Below are 22,616 nucleotides of genomic sequence, written 5' to 3'. Positions count from 1 at the left end.
CCCTACCACATGCAGCACCTATCACCTGAGATTAGACTCCAAAATTCATGGTCCCAAGGCTTATCAAAGTATCCGGACGTTCCTCCTTCTCCTTCCGTGCACCCCAAAACTGGAACAACCTACCAGAGACTCTCATATCCACCACCACCTTAAGTTCTTTCAAATCTAAGGCTGTCTCACACTTTAATCTGGTCTGTAACTGTTTCATACGCTCATAATATATATTTTCTTTAACTGTGCACGCAATGTCTTGTATATAATGTATACCTTGTTCATTTATGTAACTGTACTTGTAACCATGTATTATTTGTTTTACTCTGTGCCCAGGACATACTTGAAAACGAGAGGTAACTCTCAATGTATTACTTCCTGGTAAAATATTTTATAAATAAATAAATAAATAAACTTTACCAGTAATGCTAATTTTGCATTGTGTCACAAGAAGTTATGATGGTACAGTATGAATTCACTGTTAGGAAAAAACATCAAGTTAAGGATTTTTTACAATATGTTATTACTATTAAACTTCATAAGGTTTTTCGCTAGATATTTTGGTATCTGAAGTCAATGAAGTATTAATTCAGTTTATAAATAGGATTTTCTTATATATGTTATGGCAAACTGCTCCCTTTATGTAGCACTGCCGTTTGGCCAGGCTCTTCATGACACAGTCTTCTAGGGTTTAATTTATAGAAAAGGAGGACAAACACGTGTATACACACAAGAGACACTCAGCCCTCAACCTTCAGAGGTTTATTTTTCCATTAGTGACACGAAACATTTCAAACACAGTCACTTTAAGAAACAAAAGAAATCATAAAAATAACATCTTCTCCTGTCAGGTGTCTAACTCACAGCATATCCCTTTCTGCAATGTTGGCTGGGTAAGCCAGTTACCAACTTTATATAACATACAGATATAACATTCAATTCTTAACTGTCAGATGGGGACAGCATCCCAATAGATTCTCAGATGCTGCAAAACGTGAAGGGTCCGTATACCCTGAACTTGATCCTGGGGAGCAGCATCCTCCCAGCCTCCAGGCTCTAAGAGAGAATGAAGCAGGCAAACGAACTGCAATATATTCCTGTTCCTCAATTAGGAGAGCAGGTGAGGGAAACCAGAACCATTGTAAAGTCTGGTATGGATTTCCTATCCACCAGCCTTAGTGACTGTGAATCTGTGGAGCAGATCACATCCACACTAAGTCTGCACTTTCTGTTATAAATCAGACAGAAAGCTGCCTACTATCCTGAAACTATGTCACAATGTGTAACACATCTACCCCGGCCAATAGAAGAGGGGCCACACCAAAGTGATTCACTGTCTCCTAAAGTGATATTGCTTATGTGTAGGCGATGCTTAGAGGTCTTTCACCTTGTCTCTCAGGATGCTGGAACTCCTGCAGAGCTGGTATGGTGAGCGATAATAGAACAGGGCACCATGATCTTTTCTATTGATTTAAATTCATTATTTAACTTAAACAGCCAAATGTTTGCTTGAAGTACTGTATAATCACATATTATAATGTTGGTTTTTTGGCACGCTGTCACCTTTTGGAAGCTAGTACAACATGTTTTCTAGATTAGAAGAGTAGAGATGGAAGTAATATCTTATCATCTCCGCCCATGGAAATTGGTCTTCTGAGTTTTTTATAGTAATTCTACATTTTGTACCACACCCTCAAAATATGTTTAAATGTCTATCAGTTTTAAACAGGAATGAACCTGGAATTCTATGAGATATCATACTGGTAACATTAATAATATAATGTTTGTTTGATTAGATTTAACTAATGTATCCCATTATGTTCATACATAATGATGCCCTTAGTATCAATGTCTGCTGAAGTAGCCTTCTGCAACATGAAGCTGGGGTAGGATTCCACCATACATAAAATAATTCACGATGGGTAAAAAAAAAGTTACGAAAACCCTCCACCATAGAACAATGGAATGACAGGATATTTAGCAAGCTTTGTAAATTGCCACCTTAACCAACATCTCATTTACAGCGGAACTGGGGTTTGACATCACATATTTACTGCTGACAGATATAGCTCTTAGATAATGGATTAGTTAACATCTACAGTATTTACCATTTCTCATAAACTATCTTTTTAATTATAGTTACATTATCTTTAATAATTTATAGTTAAGTTACATTGTCAGGATAATAGTGACAAAGTACCTTCTTGCTCTGTACCTTTTGTCCAGGGATCAGCACTTTCACACAGCCTTCCAGGTAGAGGAGACAGTCTTCTGACACAGAGGTGAAAAGCTTTGGCCTGTTTATTTTGCCATACAAATGCTACAGCAGATAACAGGAGTAAATCAAACAAAAGTCTTTGCTTTTCCTCAGCATAACACAGCTTTTCAGCACACACTTCTCTTGAGAGTAAAACAGCTCTGTCTTGCTCTGTTCAGAGCAGCCTTTTAATCATCTCCCTGCTCAATCAGCTGCTGTAGTCCTGTGAAAGCAGGGAGCGCTAGAAGTCCCGGTCTGGATTCCCCTTGGTAAATCTCCAAACCATGGAGTGGAGCAGAAACCCTGCACTAATTGAGGGCCGTAATATCCCCTTTTCACTACCGTTCCCTCATATCTGTCACATAATATCATGAGATATTATGTATTTTAATCAATCTGGTGCTTCAGGGATTAATGTCAGTATAGTTCGGGTTTAAAAATACAATATATTTGGTTTATGGCAGCGGCAATACTCTCTGTCTCAGAGTTTATGACAGTTCAAGACTTTTCCTGGGTCTGTGCTTGTCTTCAAAGAGGACTTAATTGAGGGGCCTATCATGGATGGCCCACTAAAAGTGACACATGCTGTTTAGAAGGGCATAAATGCTAACCAGAGATGACTCTGTCAACCTCAAAGAAAATTAAACATTTATGAATAATTGCTGGCGCATTCCAGAGAGAGGTGACACACAGGATATGCTTTCGTTGGAGGGCTTTATTAAAAATGAGAATATTGTGTGATGTTATCTAATGTACATACTAAGAGTTACATGTGTGTAATCGTGGCACAAAGTCACATGTAATGAGGCCAGACACATGAAGTCTAGCAGGTAATAAGGGACAGATATCCATTTGTTGCTCAAATTTAGGGGCAATATGGTCATACTTAGTCTCGTTGCACCATCATGACTGCCTGAATCTACTGATATGACTCACATGTGTCTAGGTATTAGAGAAGGGAAGTTATAAGTGCATTTATATTTTGAGAGAAAACGCAAACGTTTTTTGGTAGAAGGTTTTTTTTTCCTCTGTCGTAAAACCGTCAATCTCCCAGTTGATTTATGACAGGGGTAGGCTTGTATTGTTTCAATGGGGAAAAAATCGTACATTAAAAAAAAGACTTAGCAAGATATTATGAAGGTCAGATTTCAACAGATGTGTGTTTTGGACGAAACACGTGATTTCTCATATTTCTGCGCCAGTGACCTCTCTGGGAGAAAATTCTGACATAAGGTAACGTAAGGTATAGGGATTTTTGTTTTATTCTGTTATTTTAAGAAACTGTCCTGCATTTACTATAATTGTATGTTTTCTATCATCTAAGCACTGTATTTTACATATATTAAAACATTTAGTAAGTGATGCTTTGGGCTTTGAATGAATTGTTGCACGCTCTCGAGAGAGTATTAACATTTTCGGACACATTTTGCTACAACAGATTTTTGTGTGTTAACTGCATAGTTTTTCTATTATAAAAATGGGCCTGAGACCCTGCCAGATATTAATTTTACATATTTTATTTGCACAATTCTTGGGTGGTGGAAGTGTATAGATGTGATTCAATTGAGTAAGGGGTTAATATTAGCCCATTGAAAGTAACTTATGGAGGTGGAAAGGTGAGTTGGCTATAGTAGCCGTGTGTATTAACCCTGATTGCATATCTAAGTCACATGCTCACTTGTGTGCTGTTCGTTACAGATGGTATATTGGGATGGATTGAGAGGAGATATTGTTAATTTGAGGGACCTTTGCGGAGGTGAAAAGTGGGCCAGCTTGCAAGCTGTGTATTTACCCTTGTCCCATATGCAGGTCACGTGCTCACTGGTGTGCCGTACGTGACATACAGTACATGTTTCTATGAAGCTAACAATTATTCATAATGGATCATGTAAATTAGAATTGTGCTTGACATGATACATTTTGGCATGTACACATATGTTTATTGTTACATGCAAATAACCAGAGTGTACATTATGTGATGTAGTAGTAGGGAGAAGGACTGGCTCAGTGAGTAAAGACACTCACTTTGCCTGGAAACTGTCTCTGTAAAGCACTACGTAAAACTAGTAGCGCTATACAAGAACAAACAATTATTCATTATAATTATAGTACTGTACGGTGACGAGGAAAACCAGAATACAGTACGTGGAATTTAAATTCTCTCATAAGAGATGCAGTAAAGTTAGTTTTACATTTCTATTTATGTCAACAATAATGCCCTGACAGTTCATGTTGTCCTCTTTTATATTAAATTATCTTTTTTGAAATGTTTATAACTGTTGATATATAAATGGGAATGGACTGCAATTGTTAGTTTTGCTTGGAGTCATCCCTAGAACTGTTTATGCAAAAAATGTTTCTCTAAATCAGATGTAACGGGTATTCCACCCCACCCAATCGCATATATAGTGTGGGTGAGTAGAACATGCGGTGTTACCGGTGTGGTGCATATACCTGCAGGCTCACAGGAGGTCTGAGCCTCCGCTAATGAGAGCCTGGGGTGACTCCTCTGGAACGTTTCTTGTTTCAGCGCCTCCACCTATGTAGGATTCTAGGGAAGTGTAGAATGACCCTAACATAGGAACCCACTCAGAAACCACATACACCAGTATTATGGATAACAGGTTTACTGAATGAACAAACACTTTACTAACACACATATAAGACATTACACAACATCATAACCTTATGCTATAACCGTATCACCTTCTGCCCAATGTCTAGTGTTCCCACCCAGTGTCCGGTAATCCCCACCCAATGTCCCGTACTCCTACGGAGGTCGTGGGTGACTGCGCAGTCACTAAGAACTACTAGGCCTGTTGGTGCACATAGGATTCAAAGTTACCTGCCGAGCACTCCGGTGCTCGGGCCTGCAACAATCTTCTCAAAGGGTCAGACGTGCGATGCATCCGTCTGATCCTATCCAGGTGATATTCTCCAGAACCCCAACGTGGGTCCAACCGCTTCACGGGAACAGCAACCGAATCACGGGAACAGCAGCCGCCGCTGAATCCCTATCTCTCTAACGGGCAGTAGCGTGACCGGAACCCTAACCTAGGGCCTGCCCCTGATGTACCGCAACCTGAGGTGACTTGGGGGAAACTCCTAGGGCCTGCTGGGTTAATAACCTACCCCCCTCCCCTACTACCCCAAGTCCAGAAACCTCACTAACCACTAGCTCCTAACTCACTAATCCTAACGCGCCTGCAGCCGACACACAGCTCTCACAGTCAGCCTGCAGACAGTAACACACGCTGCACACACACTGCACTCATTACATGCAGCGTCAACATGCAACACTCATACACCCCAGCCTGGAACCCCAGCAATAACCCACTGCACACACTCAGCATCCGCTGTACACCCGGTGCCTATTTGTCAGTGCTCACAGCACTACCCGCTGTGGCACTGCCAAACCTGCACCCAACACACACCTAAGGGTGACCTTCCCTATCTAAGGCCGTCCCTTATAAATTACCCACTAACCTGGTGGGGAGTTGGGGCCTACCTGGAGTGTGGGTACCTATCTGGATGCAGGAGCTGCACTTACTCCCTGCATCCTTCCTTCCCCTTCAGCTCCGCTGCTCCAACTGACTCATGCAAAGCCCGGGAAATGTATCTCTTTTCCCGGGCTGAGCTTCCTCCAGCCCTATTGGCCACTATCAGGCATCTGGTGCCTGTCTCCCTATGCCTCCTGGGAATTGTAGTTCCCAGGGGGCTGCTATACCACTGGGGCCGCGTGCGCGCTCCTCCCGCGCATGCGCGAACGCCTAATGGCCGCCTCAAGCTCTCCTGCTCTGTCCCTGCCTTCCCGGCTAGCCCTGCGCATGCGCGAGTCTGTCGGGCCGCCGGGGACCTACTGCGCATGCGCAACTTGAAGCGCAATGGCGGCGCCCTTACAACCCGGCTCCGAGAGCGCAGGGAGCCCTGTAACGCGCGTGCGGCCTTGGCAACCGGCCGCACGCGTCCCCGGCAACCCCTGAGCCGGGACCTGACCTTCCTCACCCGCGCGATTGTCTTGCGGGGCCGCCTTGTGACTCGGCGGTACCCGCGATCGCGCACCAGGGGAGGGGGGTGCTGGAGTGCTGGGGAGACCTGGCTACACAGAGATGGAAATAAAAGCAAGATTCTTTTAATTTTATAACCTAAAAATGGTCAAACAGATTAATCACAAACTTCAAATATTTTTAGGGGTCTATCACTTAGTCTCATAAATCAGGGTAGCAGACATGATCCATTGTCAACTGGGATTTAAGTCAATGGCAGTTAACGCCAGATTAAGGTGCAATACTCCACTTCAGAGTTTGCTGAATCTATCACTGTATCAATGGAAAAGTGGAGCTATTGTGGGGCAAACAAATATACCCCAGATGCATTGAACAAAAAAAACATTGTTTTCAATGGAGTTTTATTTGACACCTCTGGCCCCAGAGTTGTACAGATTTTGCCTTCATACATAGACTATTATTTTTTTCATTATTTTTGTTGAAGTTGGATTCTAAAATGTTGTAATTTTTGTGCTTTTGTCTTATCCACATAAACAATTTCTGCACGTGCTGCATGACGTGGCAGCTGATATCTGAGTTAAGGGACATACTGTATACTGTACTGTATGTGTTTGTGTATGTGAACTGTCTATGCAAGTTTGATATCACATCTTTACTGCTGCCAGGCACAGCTTAGAGAGAATGGATCATTTGTAATATGTAATATTTCTCATGAAATTTTTTTTTTAATAGTGGTCACATTATTTTGAATTGAAAATATAGTTAAATATAGTAAAAGTTTACATTTTTAAGTCAAACCAATCTTTGGTTTATCAATAATACAGTTAGAGAAAGTAATTCAAAATAATTTTACAAAACAATGAAAGAGATTCACTTAAGTGCAATAGCGGCGATCCTGTGATAGTGGCAATCCTGTGATAGCTGTGATTCTGTGATAGTGGTGATCCTGTGATAGCTGTGATCCTGTGATAGCGGTGATTCTGTGATAGTGGCGATCCTGTGATAGTGGCAATCCTGTGATAGCTGTGATTCTGTCATAGTGGTGATCCTGTGATCGCGCCAATCCTGTGATAGCGGCGATACTGTGATTGCTGTGATAGCGGCGATTCTGTGATTGCTGTGATCCTGCGATAGTGGCGATCCTATGATAGCTGTGATTCTGTGATAGTGGCGATCCTGTGATAGTGGCGATCCTATGATAGCTGTGATTCTGTGATAGTGGCGATCCTGTGATAGCGGTGATCCTGTGATTGCTGTGATAGCGGTGATTCTGTGATTGCTGTGATCCTGTGATAGTGGCGATCCTATGATAGCGGCGATTCTGTGATTGCTGTGATCCTGCGATAGTGGCGATCCTATGATAGCTGTGATTCTGTGATAGTGGCGATCCTGTGATAGTGGCGATCCTATGATAGCTGTGATTCTGTGATAGTGGCGATCCTGTGATAGCGGTGATCCTGTGATTGCTGTGATAGCGGTGATCCTGTGATTGCTGTGATAGCGGTGATTCTGTGATTGCTGTGATCCTGTGATAGTGGCGATCCTATGATAGCTGTGATTCTGTGATAGTGGCGATCCTGTGATAGTGGCGATCCTATGATAGCTGTGATTCTGTGATAGTGTCGATCCTGTGATAGCGGTGATCCTGTGATAGCTGTGATTCTGTGATAGTGTCGATCCTGTGATAGTGGCGATCCTATGATAGCTGTGATTCTGTGATAGTGGCGATCCTGTGATAGTGGCGATCCTATGATAGCTGTGATTCTGTGATAGTGTCGATCCTGTGATAGCGGTGATCCTGTGATCGCACCGATCCTGTGATAGCGGCGATACTGTGATTGCTGTGATCCTGGGATAGTGGCGATCCTATGATAGCTGCGATCCTGTGATAGTTTTAATCCGGGAATAACTGTGATCCTGGGATAGCTGTGATCATGGCAATCATCATGCGGAAGCGGCATAGATCATGAGGAAGCGACGACCATCATGTGGAAGCGACAACCATCATGCGGAAGTGGTATCCATCATGTGCAGGCAGCGACCGTCATGAGGAAGCGGCGACCGTCATGTGGACGGGGCGATCATCATGCGGACGCAGCGACGATCATGTTGTTGAAGGCGAACATCCGGCAGCAGCCATTTATAGTAAATCTATGGCAGGTATGTGGGGTCGCATCTGTCACCCTTTAATGAAACTCCCCCTATGTCTATTAAACAGTATCCTTCTCTTTTGGCTTGATATTGAATATTGTAACTACTTACATAGCAGTATGTGTATGAATTCACAGGCATAAAAATAAGCCTATGGATAACATGAGATGTGAGTTGTAATATAATTTGTCAAATAATGATCCAAATACCTATACCGAACCCTTCCTATTCCTTCCTCTCTTTCTTTTCCCTCCTTTGAGGCTCACACTGTCAAGCTTTTTTCTCCTCTCCCTGTCCACGTGGCAGTCATCTATCGCCCACCTACCTCTACTTAACCCCCTTCTGTCTTTCTCACTTTGAAAAATAAAAAACACACAAAACCCCAGCAAGCTCTTTTTGGGAACCCCTGAGCCCCCACAAAATATATATGTATATTAGTGTCAAAAAGGAGAGCTATTGAGCGTGGCATATGTATACAACAAACGTCAGAGAAGCCATATGCTACATCCAACATGACAGAAATACACAGTAAAATACTTATATAATTCTCTTGAAAAAGGGTCATTTAGTTTAACCCTTTCGCCAAAGCATTGTAAGCTTGTGAGCCACGACAAGGCAGACCCTGTACGCAAGTCCTAACACTACTAGATAAAATACTAATATACTGCACTATCATACACCCAGTATCACCAGCACGCTGCTTAGGTGCCACACTCGACTCCTCTCCCACATTCTCCTCTCACATTCAAAAGGTAGCTAAATCCTGTCGTTTTTTCCTCCACAATATTACAAAGATACGCCCTTTCCTCTGTTGCTCGACTGCTAAAACTCTGACACAGGCCCTCATTTTCTCCCATCTCGACTACTGTAACCTCCTGCTGTCCGGCCTTCCTGCCTCTCACCTGTCTCCCCTACAATCTATCCTTAACACTGCTGCCAGAATAACTATACTCTTTCCTTAATCTGTCTCTCATGGCTTCCTATCAAATCCTTTATCACACACTCAATTCTCTTCCTCACTTTTAAGGATTTATACTCTTCTGCCCCTCCTTACATCTCAGCCCTAATTTCTCGCTATGCACCATCCCGACACTTGCGTTCTGCTCAACACAGTGGTTATACACAGCTCTTCGTTTGAATAAGGGAGGGGGGGAGTAGGGGTGGTTGGAAGATCAGTGGAGGTTGAAAGATAATGCTGAATGAGAGGAGACACACTTACATCAAAATGTCTATTATCTTGAATTGTTGTACTCTCCTCTTTCTATGACTGTATTTGTTGAGGGTGAGGAAAAGACTCCTGGTATCCTCCTTTCCAAAACCCAGCAGCATGTACGTTCAGTGCAGACTTGTTCTCTAACACACAATACTACAGCAGCCTCCTCCTATGCGCTGCTGTAGTATTGTGTGTTAGAGAACAAGTCTGCACTGAACGTACATGCTGCTGGGTTTTGGAAAGGAGGATACCAGGAGTCTTTTCCTCACCCTCAACAAATACAGTCATAGAAAGAGGAGAGTACAACAATTCAAGATAATAGACATTTTGATGTAAGTGTGTCTCCTCTCATTCAGCATTATCTTTCAACCTCCACTGATCTTCCAACCACCCCTACTCCCCCCCCTCCCTTATTCAAACAAAGAGCTGTGTATAACCACTGTGTTGGTCCCTTACTGTGGTCCCCTCTCTTCTCTCCCTTATTTTATATGCTTCAAACGTCGTGGAGCCACAAGCAGAGCAACGCGCCAGAGGACCCCCCTTTTTTTCTACCAGTATCTACACAGAGGTTGGTGAATCACCTCTGAGAGACTCAGGCTGCGGAACTGCATTGTACAAAGACTGAAGCCACATACTGAACAGTAGGATAACCCATTTTTGGCGCAACTTTTCTCTCTTTTATATTATGCGTTCTGCTCAAGGATATCTTCTTTCTACCCCTTTTCTGTCTAAAGCCCTCTCCCGCCTTAAACCTTTCTCACTGACTGCCTCACAGCTCTGGAATGCCCTTCCCCCTCAATATCTGACTAGCACCCTCTCTATCCACCTTTAAGACCTATCTTAAAACCCACTTCCTTAAGAAAGCATACGAATAGCTCTATGGCTGATACTATACACCTCATAAATCGACCTTCGCCCCACTGCTGTGATGCACTATGTACATTAATGGCCTTATATAAATAAAGATATACATACATTTTGCCATACTTCTGCATTTACAAATTTTGACTTGTAATATTCTTTTATCATCCTATGGTAAATAAGTTACATAGTTACATAGTAGATGAGGTTGAAAAAAGACATAGGTCCATCAAGTTCAACCTATGCTAAATTTAGATAACAGATACTTTATCCTATATCTATACTTACTTATTGATCCAGAGGAAGGCAAATAAAAAACCCCAGTGTCATATCATCCAATGATATCTCATAAGGGGAAAAATAAATTCCTTCCTGACTCCAAGAATTGGCAATCGGATTAATCCCTGGATCAATATCCTTCCCATGTATACTTATTTGGTATATCCCTGTATACCTTTCCCATCTAAAAAGATGTCCAACCTTTTTTTGAACAAATCTATTGTATCTGCCATCACAGTCTCCATGGGTAATGAATTCCACATTTTAACTGCCCTTACTGTAAAGAACCCTTTCCTTTGTTGCTGGTGAAATTTCCTTTCCTCCAACCTAAAGGGATGGCCCTGAGTCCTTTGTACTGCCCGTGGGATGAATAATTCTTTTGAAAGCTCCTTGTATTGTCCCCAAATATATTTGTATATAGTTATCATCTCCCCTCTTAGACGCCTCTTTTCTAATGTAAATAAATCTAATTTAGCTAGCCTCTCCTCATAAGTTAGATTGTCCATCCCCTTTATTAATTTGGTGGCTCTTCTCTGCACTCTCTCCAGTTCCATAATGTCTTTTCTTAGGATTGGCGCCCAAAATTGTACTCCATATTCAAGGTGTGGTCTTACTAATGCTTTGTAAAGGGGCATAATTATGTTTACTTCCCTTCCATCCATTGCCCATTTTATGCAAGATAAGATATTGTTTGCCTTTTCAGCTACTGCATGACTTTGGGCACTATTGCTAAGCCTGCTGTCTACAAGCACTCCTAAATCCTTCTCCATCAAGGATTCCCCCAATATATCTCCATTTAATTTGTAAGTCGCCTTTTTTTTCTTGCATCCCAAATGCATAACCTTACATTTATCTGTATTAAACCTCATCTGCCATTTACCTGCCAGTGTTTCCAGTCTCTCCAAGTCCTTCTGAAGAGAAATTACATCTTGCTCTGATTCTATTACCTTACACAATTTAGTATCATCAGCAAATATGGAGACTTTGCTCTCGATCCCAACCTCAAGGTCATTAATAAACAAGTTAAAAAGCAGGGGTCCCAGTACCGATCCCTGAGGTACTCCACTCACGACTTTAGACCAACCTGAAAAAGTTCCATTTATGACAACCCTCAGTTGTCTGTCCTTTAACCAGTTTTCAATCCAGGTGCATATATTATTACTGAGTCCAATTTTCTTTATTTTGTACACCAACCTCTTGTGTGAAACTGTATCAAAAGCCTTTGCAAAATCTAAGTAGACCACATCAACTGCATTACCCTGGTCTAAATTTCTACTTACCTCCACAAAGAAACAAATAAGATTAGTTTGGCATGATCTATCCTTCATAAATCCATGCTGACTATTACTAATAATTTTATTTTCCATTAGGTATTCCTGAATACTATCCCGTATTAAACCTTCAAGTAGTTTCCCCACTATTGAAGTCAGGCTTACAGGTCTGTAATTTCCCAGTTGTGATCTAGCTACCTTTTTAAATATAGGCACCACATCTGCTTTACTCCAATCTTGTGGTACTGAGCCTGTGGAAAATGAGTCCTTGAATATTAAATATAATGGTTTTGCTATTAATGAGCTTCACTCCTTGAGAACTCTTGGATGTATGCCATCGGGGCCAGGTGCCTTATTTACTTTAATTTTTTCAAGTTGCTTATGAACTTCTTCCTCAGTTAACCAATTGTTCATTAATATGGAGGTTGTGGCTTCCTCCTGCGGCACTACTATTGAACTTGATTCTTCCCTGGTAAACACAGAGGCAAAGAATTTGTTTAATACCTCTGCTTTTTCCTTATCTCCAATAATCTGCCTACCCATCTCACACTGAAAGGGTCCTATATTTTTTTTCTCATTTTTTTGTAATCAAGATACTTAAAGAACTTTTTAGGGTTGACCTTACTTTCTATTGCAATCTGTAACAGGGGAGTTATCCCTGTTCAGGTAATATGCCTCTAATCCAGCAGTGTGGTGGTTAACTGCTGGTAGTCAATTAACAAACACCACCTGCCTGATTAGGTTGCTAGAAAAGCCTGCCCTTGAGACAGGAAGTGAGATTGTTCCTAAATCTCACACAACTTGTGAGACTGACATGGGAACAGTTATCTTGAGCCCTGCCCGAAGAAACAGCAGAGCTGCTTTCAAGACACAGGGGAAACTTCTAAACCTGAATGCTGACAAACCCTGAGGAAAAGGGAGCAACCAGGGACAGAGAAGATTTCCCCTCCAAACCACAACAAACATAAAAAGTCTTATAAATGAAAGTCTTATATATCTGTTCATTTCATGCTATATGTTTGGGGCTGGGAGACATGCTTATCTAAAGGGAGTGTGGACTGCATACAGTAGTATTTCACTAGAAATACTCCCACGTGAATAGAAGCTTTGTTTACCCCTTGTTTGGAAGGTTTCCTGATGTTAAGGAAACAGGCGCAATAAAAGCCTTATTTAATTTCACCATAACCAGTCTCCCTTGCATACCTCTGTGAGCGTCCACCTACACAATCCTTTTTTCATTGTCCATTTTTGCTAATTTGATTGCCCTTTTGCAATTTTTGTTCTTTATATTCTTTATAATTCTGATATGATGTCTCCGTCTCTTCTGACTTAAAGAATCTAAACACCTTCCTCTTCTTGTCCATTTCCTCCCCTACCTGTTTATTTAGCCACATTGGTTTTGACTTATTTCTTTTATACTTATTACCCAAGGGTATACACTGCTAAGTGTGCTTTTCTAACAATGTTTTAAAGACTGACCATTTATCTTCTACATTTTTCCCTGCAAAAACATCATCCCAGTGTATTACAATAAAGCTATGTTATATTACATAGAATTTTGAAAGATATTAAAGCTGCAGTTCAGTCAATATCCTGCATGTTTTTTTTTTTTAATAAATCAGTTCTGTAGTAAGAAAAAATACTTTTAGCATTTTCTGTTTTTAAAAAAACAACTTTGAAAGACTAATTTTCTTGTATTCTATTTTAACAGCCATTTGCTAAGGCACTGCCCCTTCATGTCCTGTCACAAGCTCTGGCACACCCCTTTGTCAGCCCTGCCCTCCCTCTAGCACTTGTCAGTGCAGGAATGCTCATGAATATTCATGAGCTTCCACTGCCAGTCAAGCAGATTATAAACAAATGCCAGCTTTTAATATGTCACCAAATTTCGACCTATCAATACATGGAAAACGAATTGAGCTGCAGCTATTCTGTTCTTTAGGTAATTAGAGATTGCCCACATGAAACTATTGAAGTAAAAAAATAAATGTAAAAAAAAAAAAAGACTGAACTGCAGCTTTAAGCCATAGTCTAAAACTAAACAATGTGTTGTGGGAAAATTTCAGATAAAAGCTTAACTTGATTTAATTAAAATGCATCATCATGTTGTAACTGATTGCATCTGAACTTGGAGCCTTTAGGCCAGACTGATTAGTAATAAGATGAAAACATGTTATTGTGAGTGTGATGTTTGTTTCTTGGCTAAACTTTGCTTTCAGATGTCTTCCAGTTCACGATAACCTACCCATTCACGTCTGAATCTCAGCTGTTTCTCCAGCTGTGTTAACAAACAGCTGCACAGGGCAGCGTGGAACCTTTCACTATTTGGGTTAGCACATTAATTTTCGCACCGAAACAACATTTTCATAACAAAAGTTACAGTTGTGACAACATTTACTGTGACAATTCTTCTAACTATACTCCGTGTATTCTTTTTAACTAAAAGGACAATGGTACAACCTAGAAGTAAAGGTTTTCATTATATATATGTAACATACGTTTTATTGTTTGTATTTGCTGCTCACATGATCAGTAGAATAGTTACATTCCAGGATGAAGCAATGACGTCTGTTTTACTTCCCTAACTGATTTCCTGTAAAATTATATGATATGTAATTGGTTCCTGTTGAGCAAATGATATGGTCCAACATACATTTCCCGGCTAGTTCCAGCTCATCAGCACCATAACCAATGCAGCACTTCTATAACATTGAAAGACAATAAACAGTGTACAGTAGTTTAGCTAAAAGCCAGCATGAATGCTTTGCACATTTGTGGACAATAGTACATTTGGCATATAAAGACATGGAACCAGTGTATCAATCAGCCATTTATTTACCCTAAAGGGGAAATCCCTCCCAGGACCAAATTAACTAATTACAGTGACATGTCTAAACTAGTTCATTTAGGTGAAATATTTATCAAAAGCTGATACTTATAAGTATGTTTTATTATCAGTTATTTAGTACAAGAAAATCAAATGACCTTAAGTCACTGATTCTCAGAAAAGAGATACACTTCTAGAGCATGACCCAGGGTTATAATTACATCTCATTTCTTTCTTCATTAAAATAGGGGCGCACAGAAACACACATAATAAGTGATAACATCCAATTGTGAAAATAGTACCTATGATAACAAGGGTAGTCGAACTAGGGGCATAGATGAGTGAGTTGGAAATTTTCCTGAATGACGGGTATTATGCTCTATCTAGTGTAATCCTGAGCTCACCCTTACACTACACTTCCTGCCGATTGGCAAGGGTGAGCTCAGGATTACACCAGATTAAGCATAATACCTTTTATTCGAGAGCATTTCCAACTCACTCATCTATGCATCTAGTTCTACTACCCTTATCATAGGTACTATTTTCACAATTGTACTGTACAGATGCAGCGGCCATAATTTTACGAAATCACGCGGTGTATACCTTGGAATACCCATGTCGCGGCGCGGGATTTCTTACAACCGTACCGCCTTAAGACGTGACTGCATAAAATGGCGTTTTAGTGTTCTGGCTTTTAAACACCTGAAATTGACACAGTAGCACAGTACTGTACACATAACAATTCATTAATTTCATTGCATTTAATTGCACACAATCCATGAAATTCAAATTAAGCAACCGCCATAAACACGAGTGCCTGGGGCGATTGGCCGCTTTCATGCCACGTGGAGTACAGCAGCGCACACGAAAACGGCGCCGTGATTTGTTCAAAGAATGGCGGCTGCATCTGTATGTTATCACTTATTATGTGTGTTATTGTGATCCCCTATTTTAATGAAGAAATAAATGCTAAGAATTAATAGCCCTGGATTGTGCTCCAGAAGTGTCGCTCTTTTCTAAGAATCTGTAACAAAGGTCTTTTGATTTTCCTGTTCTAAATATAGAATTCTTCATTACACAGCTCGTTGCCAGCGTTAGAGGCAATTAAGGGCACAATCATATTACATTTCTTAAAATATTTCTTTTTACTTATTAGAACATTCTTCACCCGTTGAGCGGTGTTATTCTTTCTTTTTCATTATTAGATCGTTAGTAGAGCGAAGACTGGGGAGGTGTTTGATTCCCTCTCGCTGCTCCCTTTTGTCCAATGTCAGTGTGTGTTCCACAAGTATTTGCACAGCCGCATATTCCCCTTCCTCTTCCCTTTATCTTTTTTTGACCCCTAAGTAATGCTACTTATAATTAATTTCCCCCAAAAATAGAAGTAGCCGAATAATTGCTTTTAGCAGGGTTAGATTAATTTAAGGAAGCCAAATAGATTGCTTACCTTTTTTTTTTATTTTTTACAAAAGGTTATATTTTTGTGGTTGGCTACATTGGATTGTGCCGTTTAGTTATATACTGCAGCTGCAGATAAGGACTATATGATCTGCCTTATCTACCTGTTTTACCTATTTTTATACTGCAACTCATAAAAGATCACTGCAGTTACTCCCCATCAATCTTGTTAATCTAACAGTATGTGTTTTGTACCATATTGCCACATTCGACCTGTAATCTCTCTAAACCCACCTTTTTCAACTCTCAAATTGATGCACATTTTTACATACTGTACATTGTGAAATCACGTGCATGTAAAAATAATAACGTTTTACTACTTCTATGTTTTACTACTAGGTAGTTGATGTCCTTAAATGCAGGTCAAACTCGATGTGCTTCATTTCCCTAGCCAAATAAAATCAATGACAACAGGAGTTATATATAAACTTTATTTTTTTACAGCAGAAATATATACAGTACAAGTAATACATATTATATTACATGTTTGCACCATTACATAAAGGCCTTCCCCTAAAGCAAGTGTAATTTGTGTAGCGACTAACCATAGTTTTGTGCACTTGCTTAATATACGAAACTGCATATCACCTATAGTAGGTCTTTTTTAAATCTGTGTTTCCATATAAGGCATTAATTCTATAAGAATCATTTGATATATTCCAAAATTTCTAGACTCTGGTGTGACTTAAAAATGCCTACTGTTTTGTGTGTGTGTGTGTGTGTGTGTGTGTGTGTGTGTGTGTGTGTGTGTGTGTGTGTGTGTGTGTGTGTGTGTGTGTGTGTGTATGTGTATATTTAAAAAAAATTATATATAAGAAAAAAAGAAGCTAACAACCAATATTTGATATATAAAAAGATGGCTCTCCTGATTACACTTTCTGTTTTGCACATTTGTATGGCCAATTCCTTCACTAGCTGCATTCTCTTTACATGGAGAAGCGCAGTGATTATATATTTGTTTTCTCTTGCTTACAGTACATGGGAAACCGAAGTGACACTGAAAATCATTGTAAGCAAAACACAGACATTAGCCCACTAGAGTCAGTGGTGGAATACAATAAGTGCAGTCAGTTCAGCTGCACCAAGGCCCACCACCCTTAGGGGTCCATCCTCCAGGCGCTGGAACGCGGTTTCAGCACTTATTTTAGCAGTCGTTCTAGTGTTTCTAAAACAGAAGTAAGGCCCCACTGGAAGTCAGGCCCAACTTCTTCAATCATAGCCTGGGTGGGCTTCGTCGCTATCACGTAAGGGCCTGCGCCATAGGTAGGGCCCCGGGAAGAGACAGGGGCTTTTTTTCTTTTTTAAACCTGCACCAGGGCCCACCGCTGACTTGTTCTGCCCCTGCCTACAGTACAGTACATCATGGACAAAACTGATTAATGATATTCTGAAACATAACACCAAGTATTGGAAATGTATTCAGACTTCCCTAAGATAGGTACAGCTTAGCAAAGTTTCTATGTAAGTGGGGGTTGTATTTTTATTAAAATAATTTACTGACTCGCAGTAAAGTGCAAAAAATTAGACCTGGCTAAGAATGTCATTTTAATTAACTAACTTTCAATAGTACATGTTTTTTTTTTTAAAAAGTGTAAGAAACAGCGGTCCATTTCAAAAAGTATAAAGCTATGTTAACACATTCTGCTTTAAGAGTTTTTAAAATTCTTACAGGCTGTATTTTTTACATGCTCATTAGGCTTCCAGGTGCTGCTGTGTCCGAAAGTGATCTCACTCGTTTACAAAATGCACACGCTCAGTATTTTCCATTTCCATTTAGAAAATGAGCTGGATTTGTATTTTACTCTGCAGATTAGAATGAGAGTTGGTAAATTGGTAAATTGGTAAAGAGCCCTTAGAACAGAAGGATGCTTCCATGAAATGAATCTCAAGCTAAAATAGTAAAGTAAGTTTCCACTTAAAAAAAAAAAGGATGTATAAAATACAGCAATCCAAAAATGTCAAAAAGAAACATCATTACTAGTCACGATATTCCATGCTACACAAGTTGGAGACGTAGTTGGATCCCTCCAGGGCTGCTCATGTTGTGCTCATAGTATGTGCGCAATGAATGCCCAATCAAATTAAGAACATAAACACACATTTGTACTGTAATTTTATGTTTCTATGTAATTACTGTTGCCTTTATTTCTATTACAGTTAAAGTCCAATGCTATGGTGTATATCTATTTGTAGGTCCAAACACTATTTAGAAGTTGCACTCTGGACTTTGTATGTATTCTTAAATGAAAATATCAGCTATTCTGCTCGCCTAAGGAAATACACCTACAGCAGATTTCATGATGGTGTGTCCTCAGTTGTCTTTATATCTCTAACTGAACAAATGAATCCTCGGTCCTCCTTGAACTGGCCTGCAGGGTTTTTTTTTTAATATACATTACCTACAGTACACACTGGGCTCAAGCAATCACGTTAGTCCACCAGTGGCAATCTGATTCATTTGAAAAGGAGGTATTTCATGTTGACGTTTTCGAAATACAATGTTAAGATAAATTATTAGTACATCAGGCTTGGAGTTTTAACTGGTGTAAGATGAACATGAATTTACAAACACATCTGGTCGGTTACAATCTTCATAGCTGTAACATAATGCCACCTACGAGGTTGGAACCAGAGTTTCAAATAAAAACAAAAAAACACAGCTTCAATTAATGTTGTACTGTGTCTCGTTTCTTGTTCTTTTGTTCGATTTTAATATAAAACTTTCCAGTAGCATTTATGATGAGTACCGAGGTTATTTCTGTACCTTTTTCTGCCTGTACTATTTGATCTTGTAGATGATATTGTTATTTTTTTTTAACTACATGGAAACTTCAGGTTCAATGTTAAATAGCAGGTCATCGTTTCCTCTTCGAACTTCAAGTAGTAAGGGCGATTCATTCAGCACTGCCTTATGCAGGTCACTAGAAGTCATCAATGGGCGCCCATTCACTTTTACAATGATGTCACCATCTTTGATCCCACCTCTGAAGATATATGAGAAAACAATAATCAGCATTTTATACAGTCGTTGTATTTGTGTCCTCTGGATGTAACCAGGGGAAGTAAATTCATAAGTAAAGTCAATTGGTAGTTGATAATTGTATTTGCTATATATTTTCATTACATTACATGTATGATAGTTTTTCTAAAAAAATATTTCTTAACATATCTAATAATTTTACTTTTTGACGGACGTATATACATAAACACGTTATAAAAGATGTGCCTCATATAATTATAATAAACATTATACAAAATATTTTTGTTGCCATCCATTATTAAAAAATCAGGAGTCACATCACTTTCTCATTATTACATTTCATCTGTAGCGGGAACATCTCAAATATTATTAATGGAAATCAAGATATTTTATAGAGATTTCAATCTATCAGTTTATGGGTTCCTCATACAAAATCCAGAAGGTCAATAACATAAAACAACACATAACATAAATACAATTGATTAAATGTTTACGTATAACCATTCTACTTCTCCATTCTTACTTGGGCACTTATTAAATAAATGGTGGCATTTTTACTACAGGTTTTACTACTGTACCTGTAGGTGATGCACACAGAGGTAATGACAGGAGACACGTGCTTGGGAAAGTAAATGTAGGCTTTTACTCAGCAACGAAAAATAGAGCTCTTGTGTCAGCTCCAGCCAGCAAATGTCCATATGCATAACATGGTCAGATCCAGTGTCCCTCTGCAGTACAGGAACGGCAACCTTGTGGGCTGCATGCCACCTGCCTTTTAAACCTTGATGAACCCAGCTGGGCTCGTTAATCCTCCTGCTTCCTCCAGACAGGGACTAACTCCTTGCTGGTCAACCCCCAACAGTACTAGCTGTTGGTAACAGGCTTGCCCCTGTTACACTACCTTTTAGGGGTAAACTTCACTACAGCAGTGTTTCCCAACTCCAGTCCTCAGGGAACCCCAACAGGTCAGGTCTTAAGGATATCCCTGCTCCAGCACAGGTGGGTCAATCCGTGGCTCGGTCATTTTGACTGAGCCACCTGTGCTGGAGCAGGGATATCCTTAAGACCTGACCTGTTGGGGTTCACTTAGGACTGGAGTTGTAAACACTGCACTACAGTCCAGTAATCCAGTTACCATGCTATAATGAATGATAACACACGCTATATCATTTACTACTATACTTTGTCAATAATTGTGTTCTCTCCTCTAGTGATATAGTAGATAAAATGCTTCTTAATTGAAAGCGAACAAATTCCTTTTTATTTGATAAATCTGGTTATGTTTTTGCACTAGCATTGCCAAATATTTTGCATATGGGAGACTTCGATAATAAAAAAAAATACATTATCCTTGAAGCTACTGCAAAAAAAAGTGAATCACAATTTGCTTGATGATCAACTTGTTATTTTATCATACAAAAAGTATGTGAGTTAGGTAGCACTCCACCAGTGAGTTTAAATGAATGAAACAATCTACAGTACAGTATAGTATGGTGCAAGGGAACAGAGAGGGACCTCAGACCCCCTCAAGACTATGACTAATATCTATAGTGGTTCCCAGCACTCCATAAGGAAAACCAGACACAATGTCAATTACGAAATAGCAATGATATATTGAAAAGTCTGTATCATTTTTTCAATATATCATTGCTATTTCGTAATTGACGTTGTGTCTGTTTTTCCTTATTGAGTGCTGGGAACCACTATAGATATTTGTTATTTTATCATGATCAATGCATCAGCAATGGAAAAATATTACTGGCGGGTTATTTTTTGGTGTATTGTTTATTAATAATTTAAAAAAATGAGCAGCTGTTTTAACCAAGTGTGCATATTACTGTTTTGTTGCTTCTTTTCCCAGTGTTGTCTTTGCTAATTAACATCGGTACAAAAATGATTCCAGACCACGAGTAACCAAAACTGTAACCACTGTTTCCCATCTCCACAAGCAAAAAAGCTACTTTATCATCACATTTATTATCAGATTATATGTACATGTCACTGTTTGGTTTCCACTTACCTCTGGGATGGTGAATTGGGCATTACTTCATGGACGTATATTCCACTGGTGACATCGGGAAAATCCGGATTGTTCAGTTTGAGTTCTTCCACGAGTCTAAAAATAAATGTAAATATGAATGTTGTAGCGTGTTCCAAGTGTTAAGGACGTCACAAAGCAGAAACCCCAACTATGTGAAATCAAATGATTGGAAGAGGGTTGTGCTCAAAGACGCCTTCCAGGTTAAGATAATATACTTTGCTTATGGAACTAGAGAGAGTGCAGAGAAGAGCCACCAAATGAATAAAGTGGATGGACAATCTCATTTATGAGGAGAGGCTAGCTAAAATAGATTTATTTACATTAGAAAAGAGGTGTCAAAGAGGGGATATGATAACTATATACAAATATATTCGGGGACAGTACAAGGAGCTTTCAAAAGAACTATTCATCCCAAGGGCAGTACAAAGGACTCGGGGCCATCCCTTAAGGTTGGAGGAAAGGAGATTTCCACAGCAACAAAGGAAAGGGTTCTTTACAGTAAGGGCAGTTAAAATGTGGAATTCATTACCCATGGAGACTGTGATGGCAGATACAATACATTTGTTAAAAAAAAGGGTTGTACATCTTTTTAGAAAATAAAGGTATACAGGGATATACCAAATAAGTATACATGGGAAGGATATTGATCCAGGGAGTAATCCGATTGCCAATTCTTGGAGTCGGGAAGGAATTTATTTTTCCCCTTATGAGATATCATTGGATGATATTTCACTGGGGTTTTTTGTTTGCCTTCCTCTGGATCAATATACTGTAAGTATGGATATAGGATAAAGTATCGGTCATCTAAATTTAGCATAGGTTGAACTTGATGGACGCATGTCTTTTTTCAACCTCATCTACTATGTAGCTATGTAACTATGATGTAGCATGGGTTATTACCCCTATTAACGTGGGTTAAAATAACACTATAAATATTGCATGCATTAGGGGATAACGCACACATTACCATTGTTTTTAATCTCACTGTAAATATTGCATAAGGGTTAATGCAACACATTAAGTTAATAGGTGCAATAACATCTGCTACATCTGTAACTACACTTAACCACAATACCATATCATCATCAGTTTACCAATATTGTATTTGTAAGTGTAGTGTCTGATGGCTAAACAGCGCGTTGAGTGTTATTTAAAAAAAATAGCTTTATTTCAATATAAAAAAAAGGTCTGGTTTTAAAGACTTAATACTATTATTCTGTGACCTCTCAATGAATTATTAAACTATGCATGGTCCAATTTGTGCTTTCACAGTTGGAGTG

General features: G+C 39.6%; 1 protein-coding gene across 2 annotated transcripts in view; it reads right to left on the bottom strand.

Annotated features, from left to right (window-relative positions):
* Positions 1-16,754: 16,754 nt before the first annotated feature.
* Positions 16,755-22,616, bottom strand: part of HTRA3 (HtrA serine peptidase 3) — a 28,824-nt gene continuing 22,962 nt past the window's right edge. For both annotated transcript variants that reach the window (XM_075569984.1, XM_075569994.1), the window contains exons 8-9: positions 21,316-21,411; positions 16,755-19,299 (exon numbers count right to left, since the gene is read on the bottom strand). In XM_075569984.1, coding sequence (XP_075426099.1) covers positions 19,134-19,299; positions 21,316-21,411 — 262 coding nt within the window. In that variant the 3' untranslated portion in view covers positions 16,755-19,133. The remainder of the gene's footprint in view (positions 19,300-21,315; positions 21,412-22,616) is intronic.

This window comes from Ascaphus truei, chromosome 1 (genome assembly GCF_040206685.1).
Source record: "Ascaphus truei isolate aAscTru1 chromosome 1, aAscTru1.hap1, whole genome shotgun sequence".
Lineage (NCBI taxonomy): Eukaryota > Metazoa > Chordata > Amphibia > Anura > Ascaphidae > Ascaphus > Ascaphus truei.
The sequence above is the reverse complement of the archived record's forward strand: the minus strand, read 5'-3'. Positions and strand labels throughout refer to the sequence as shown.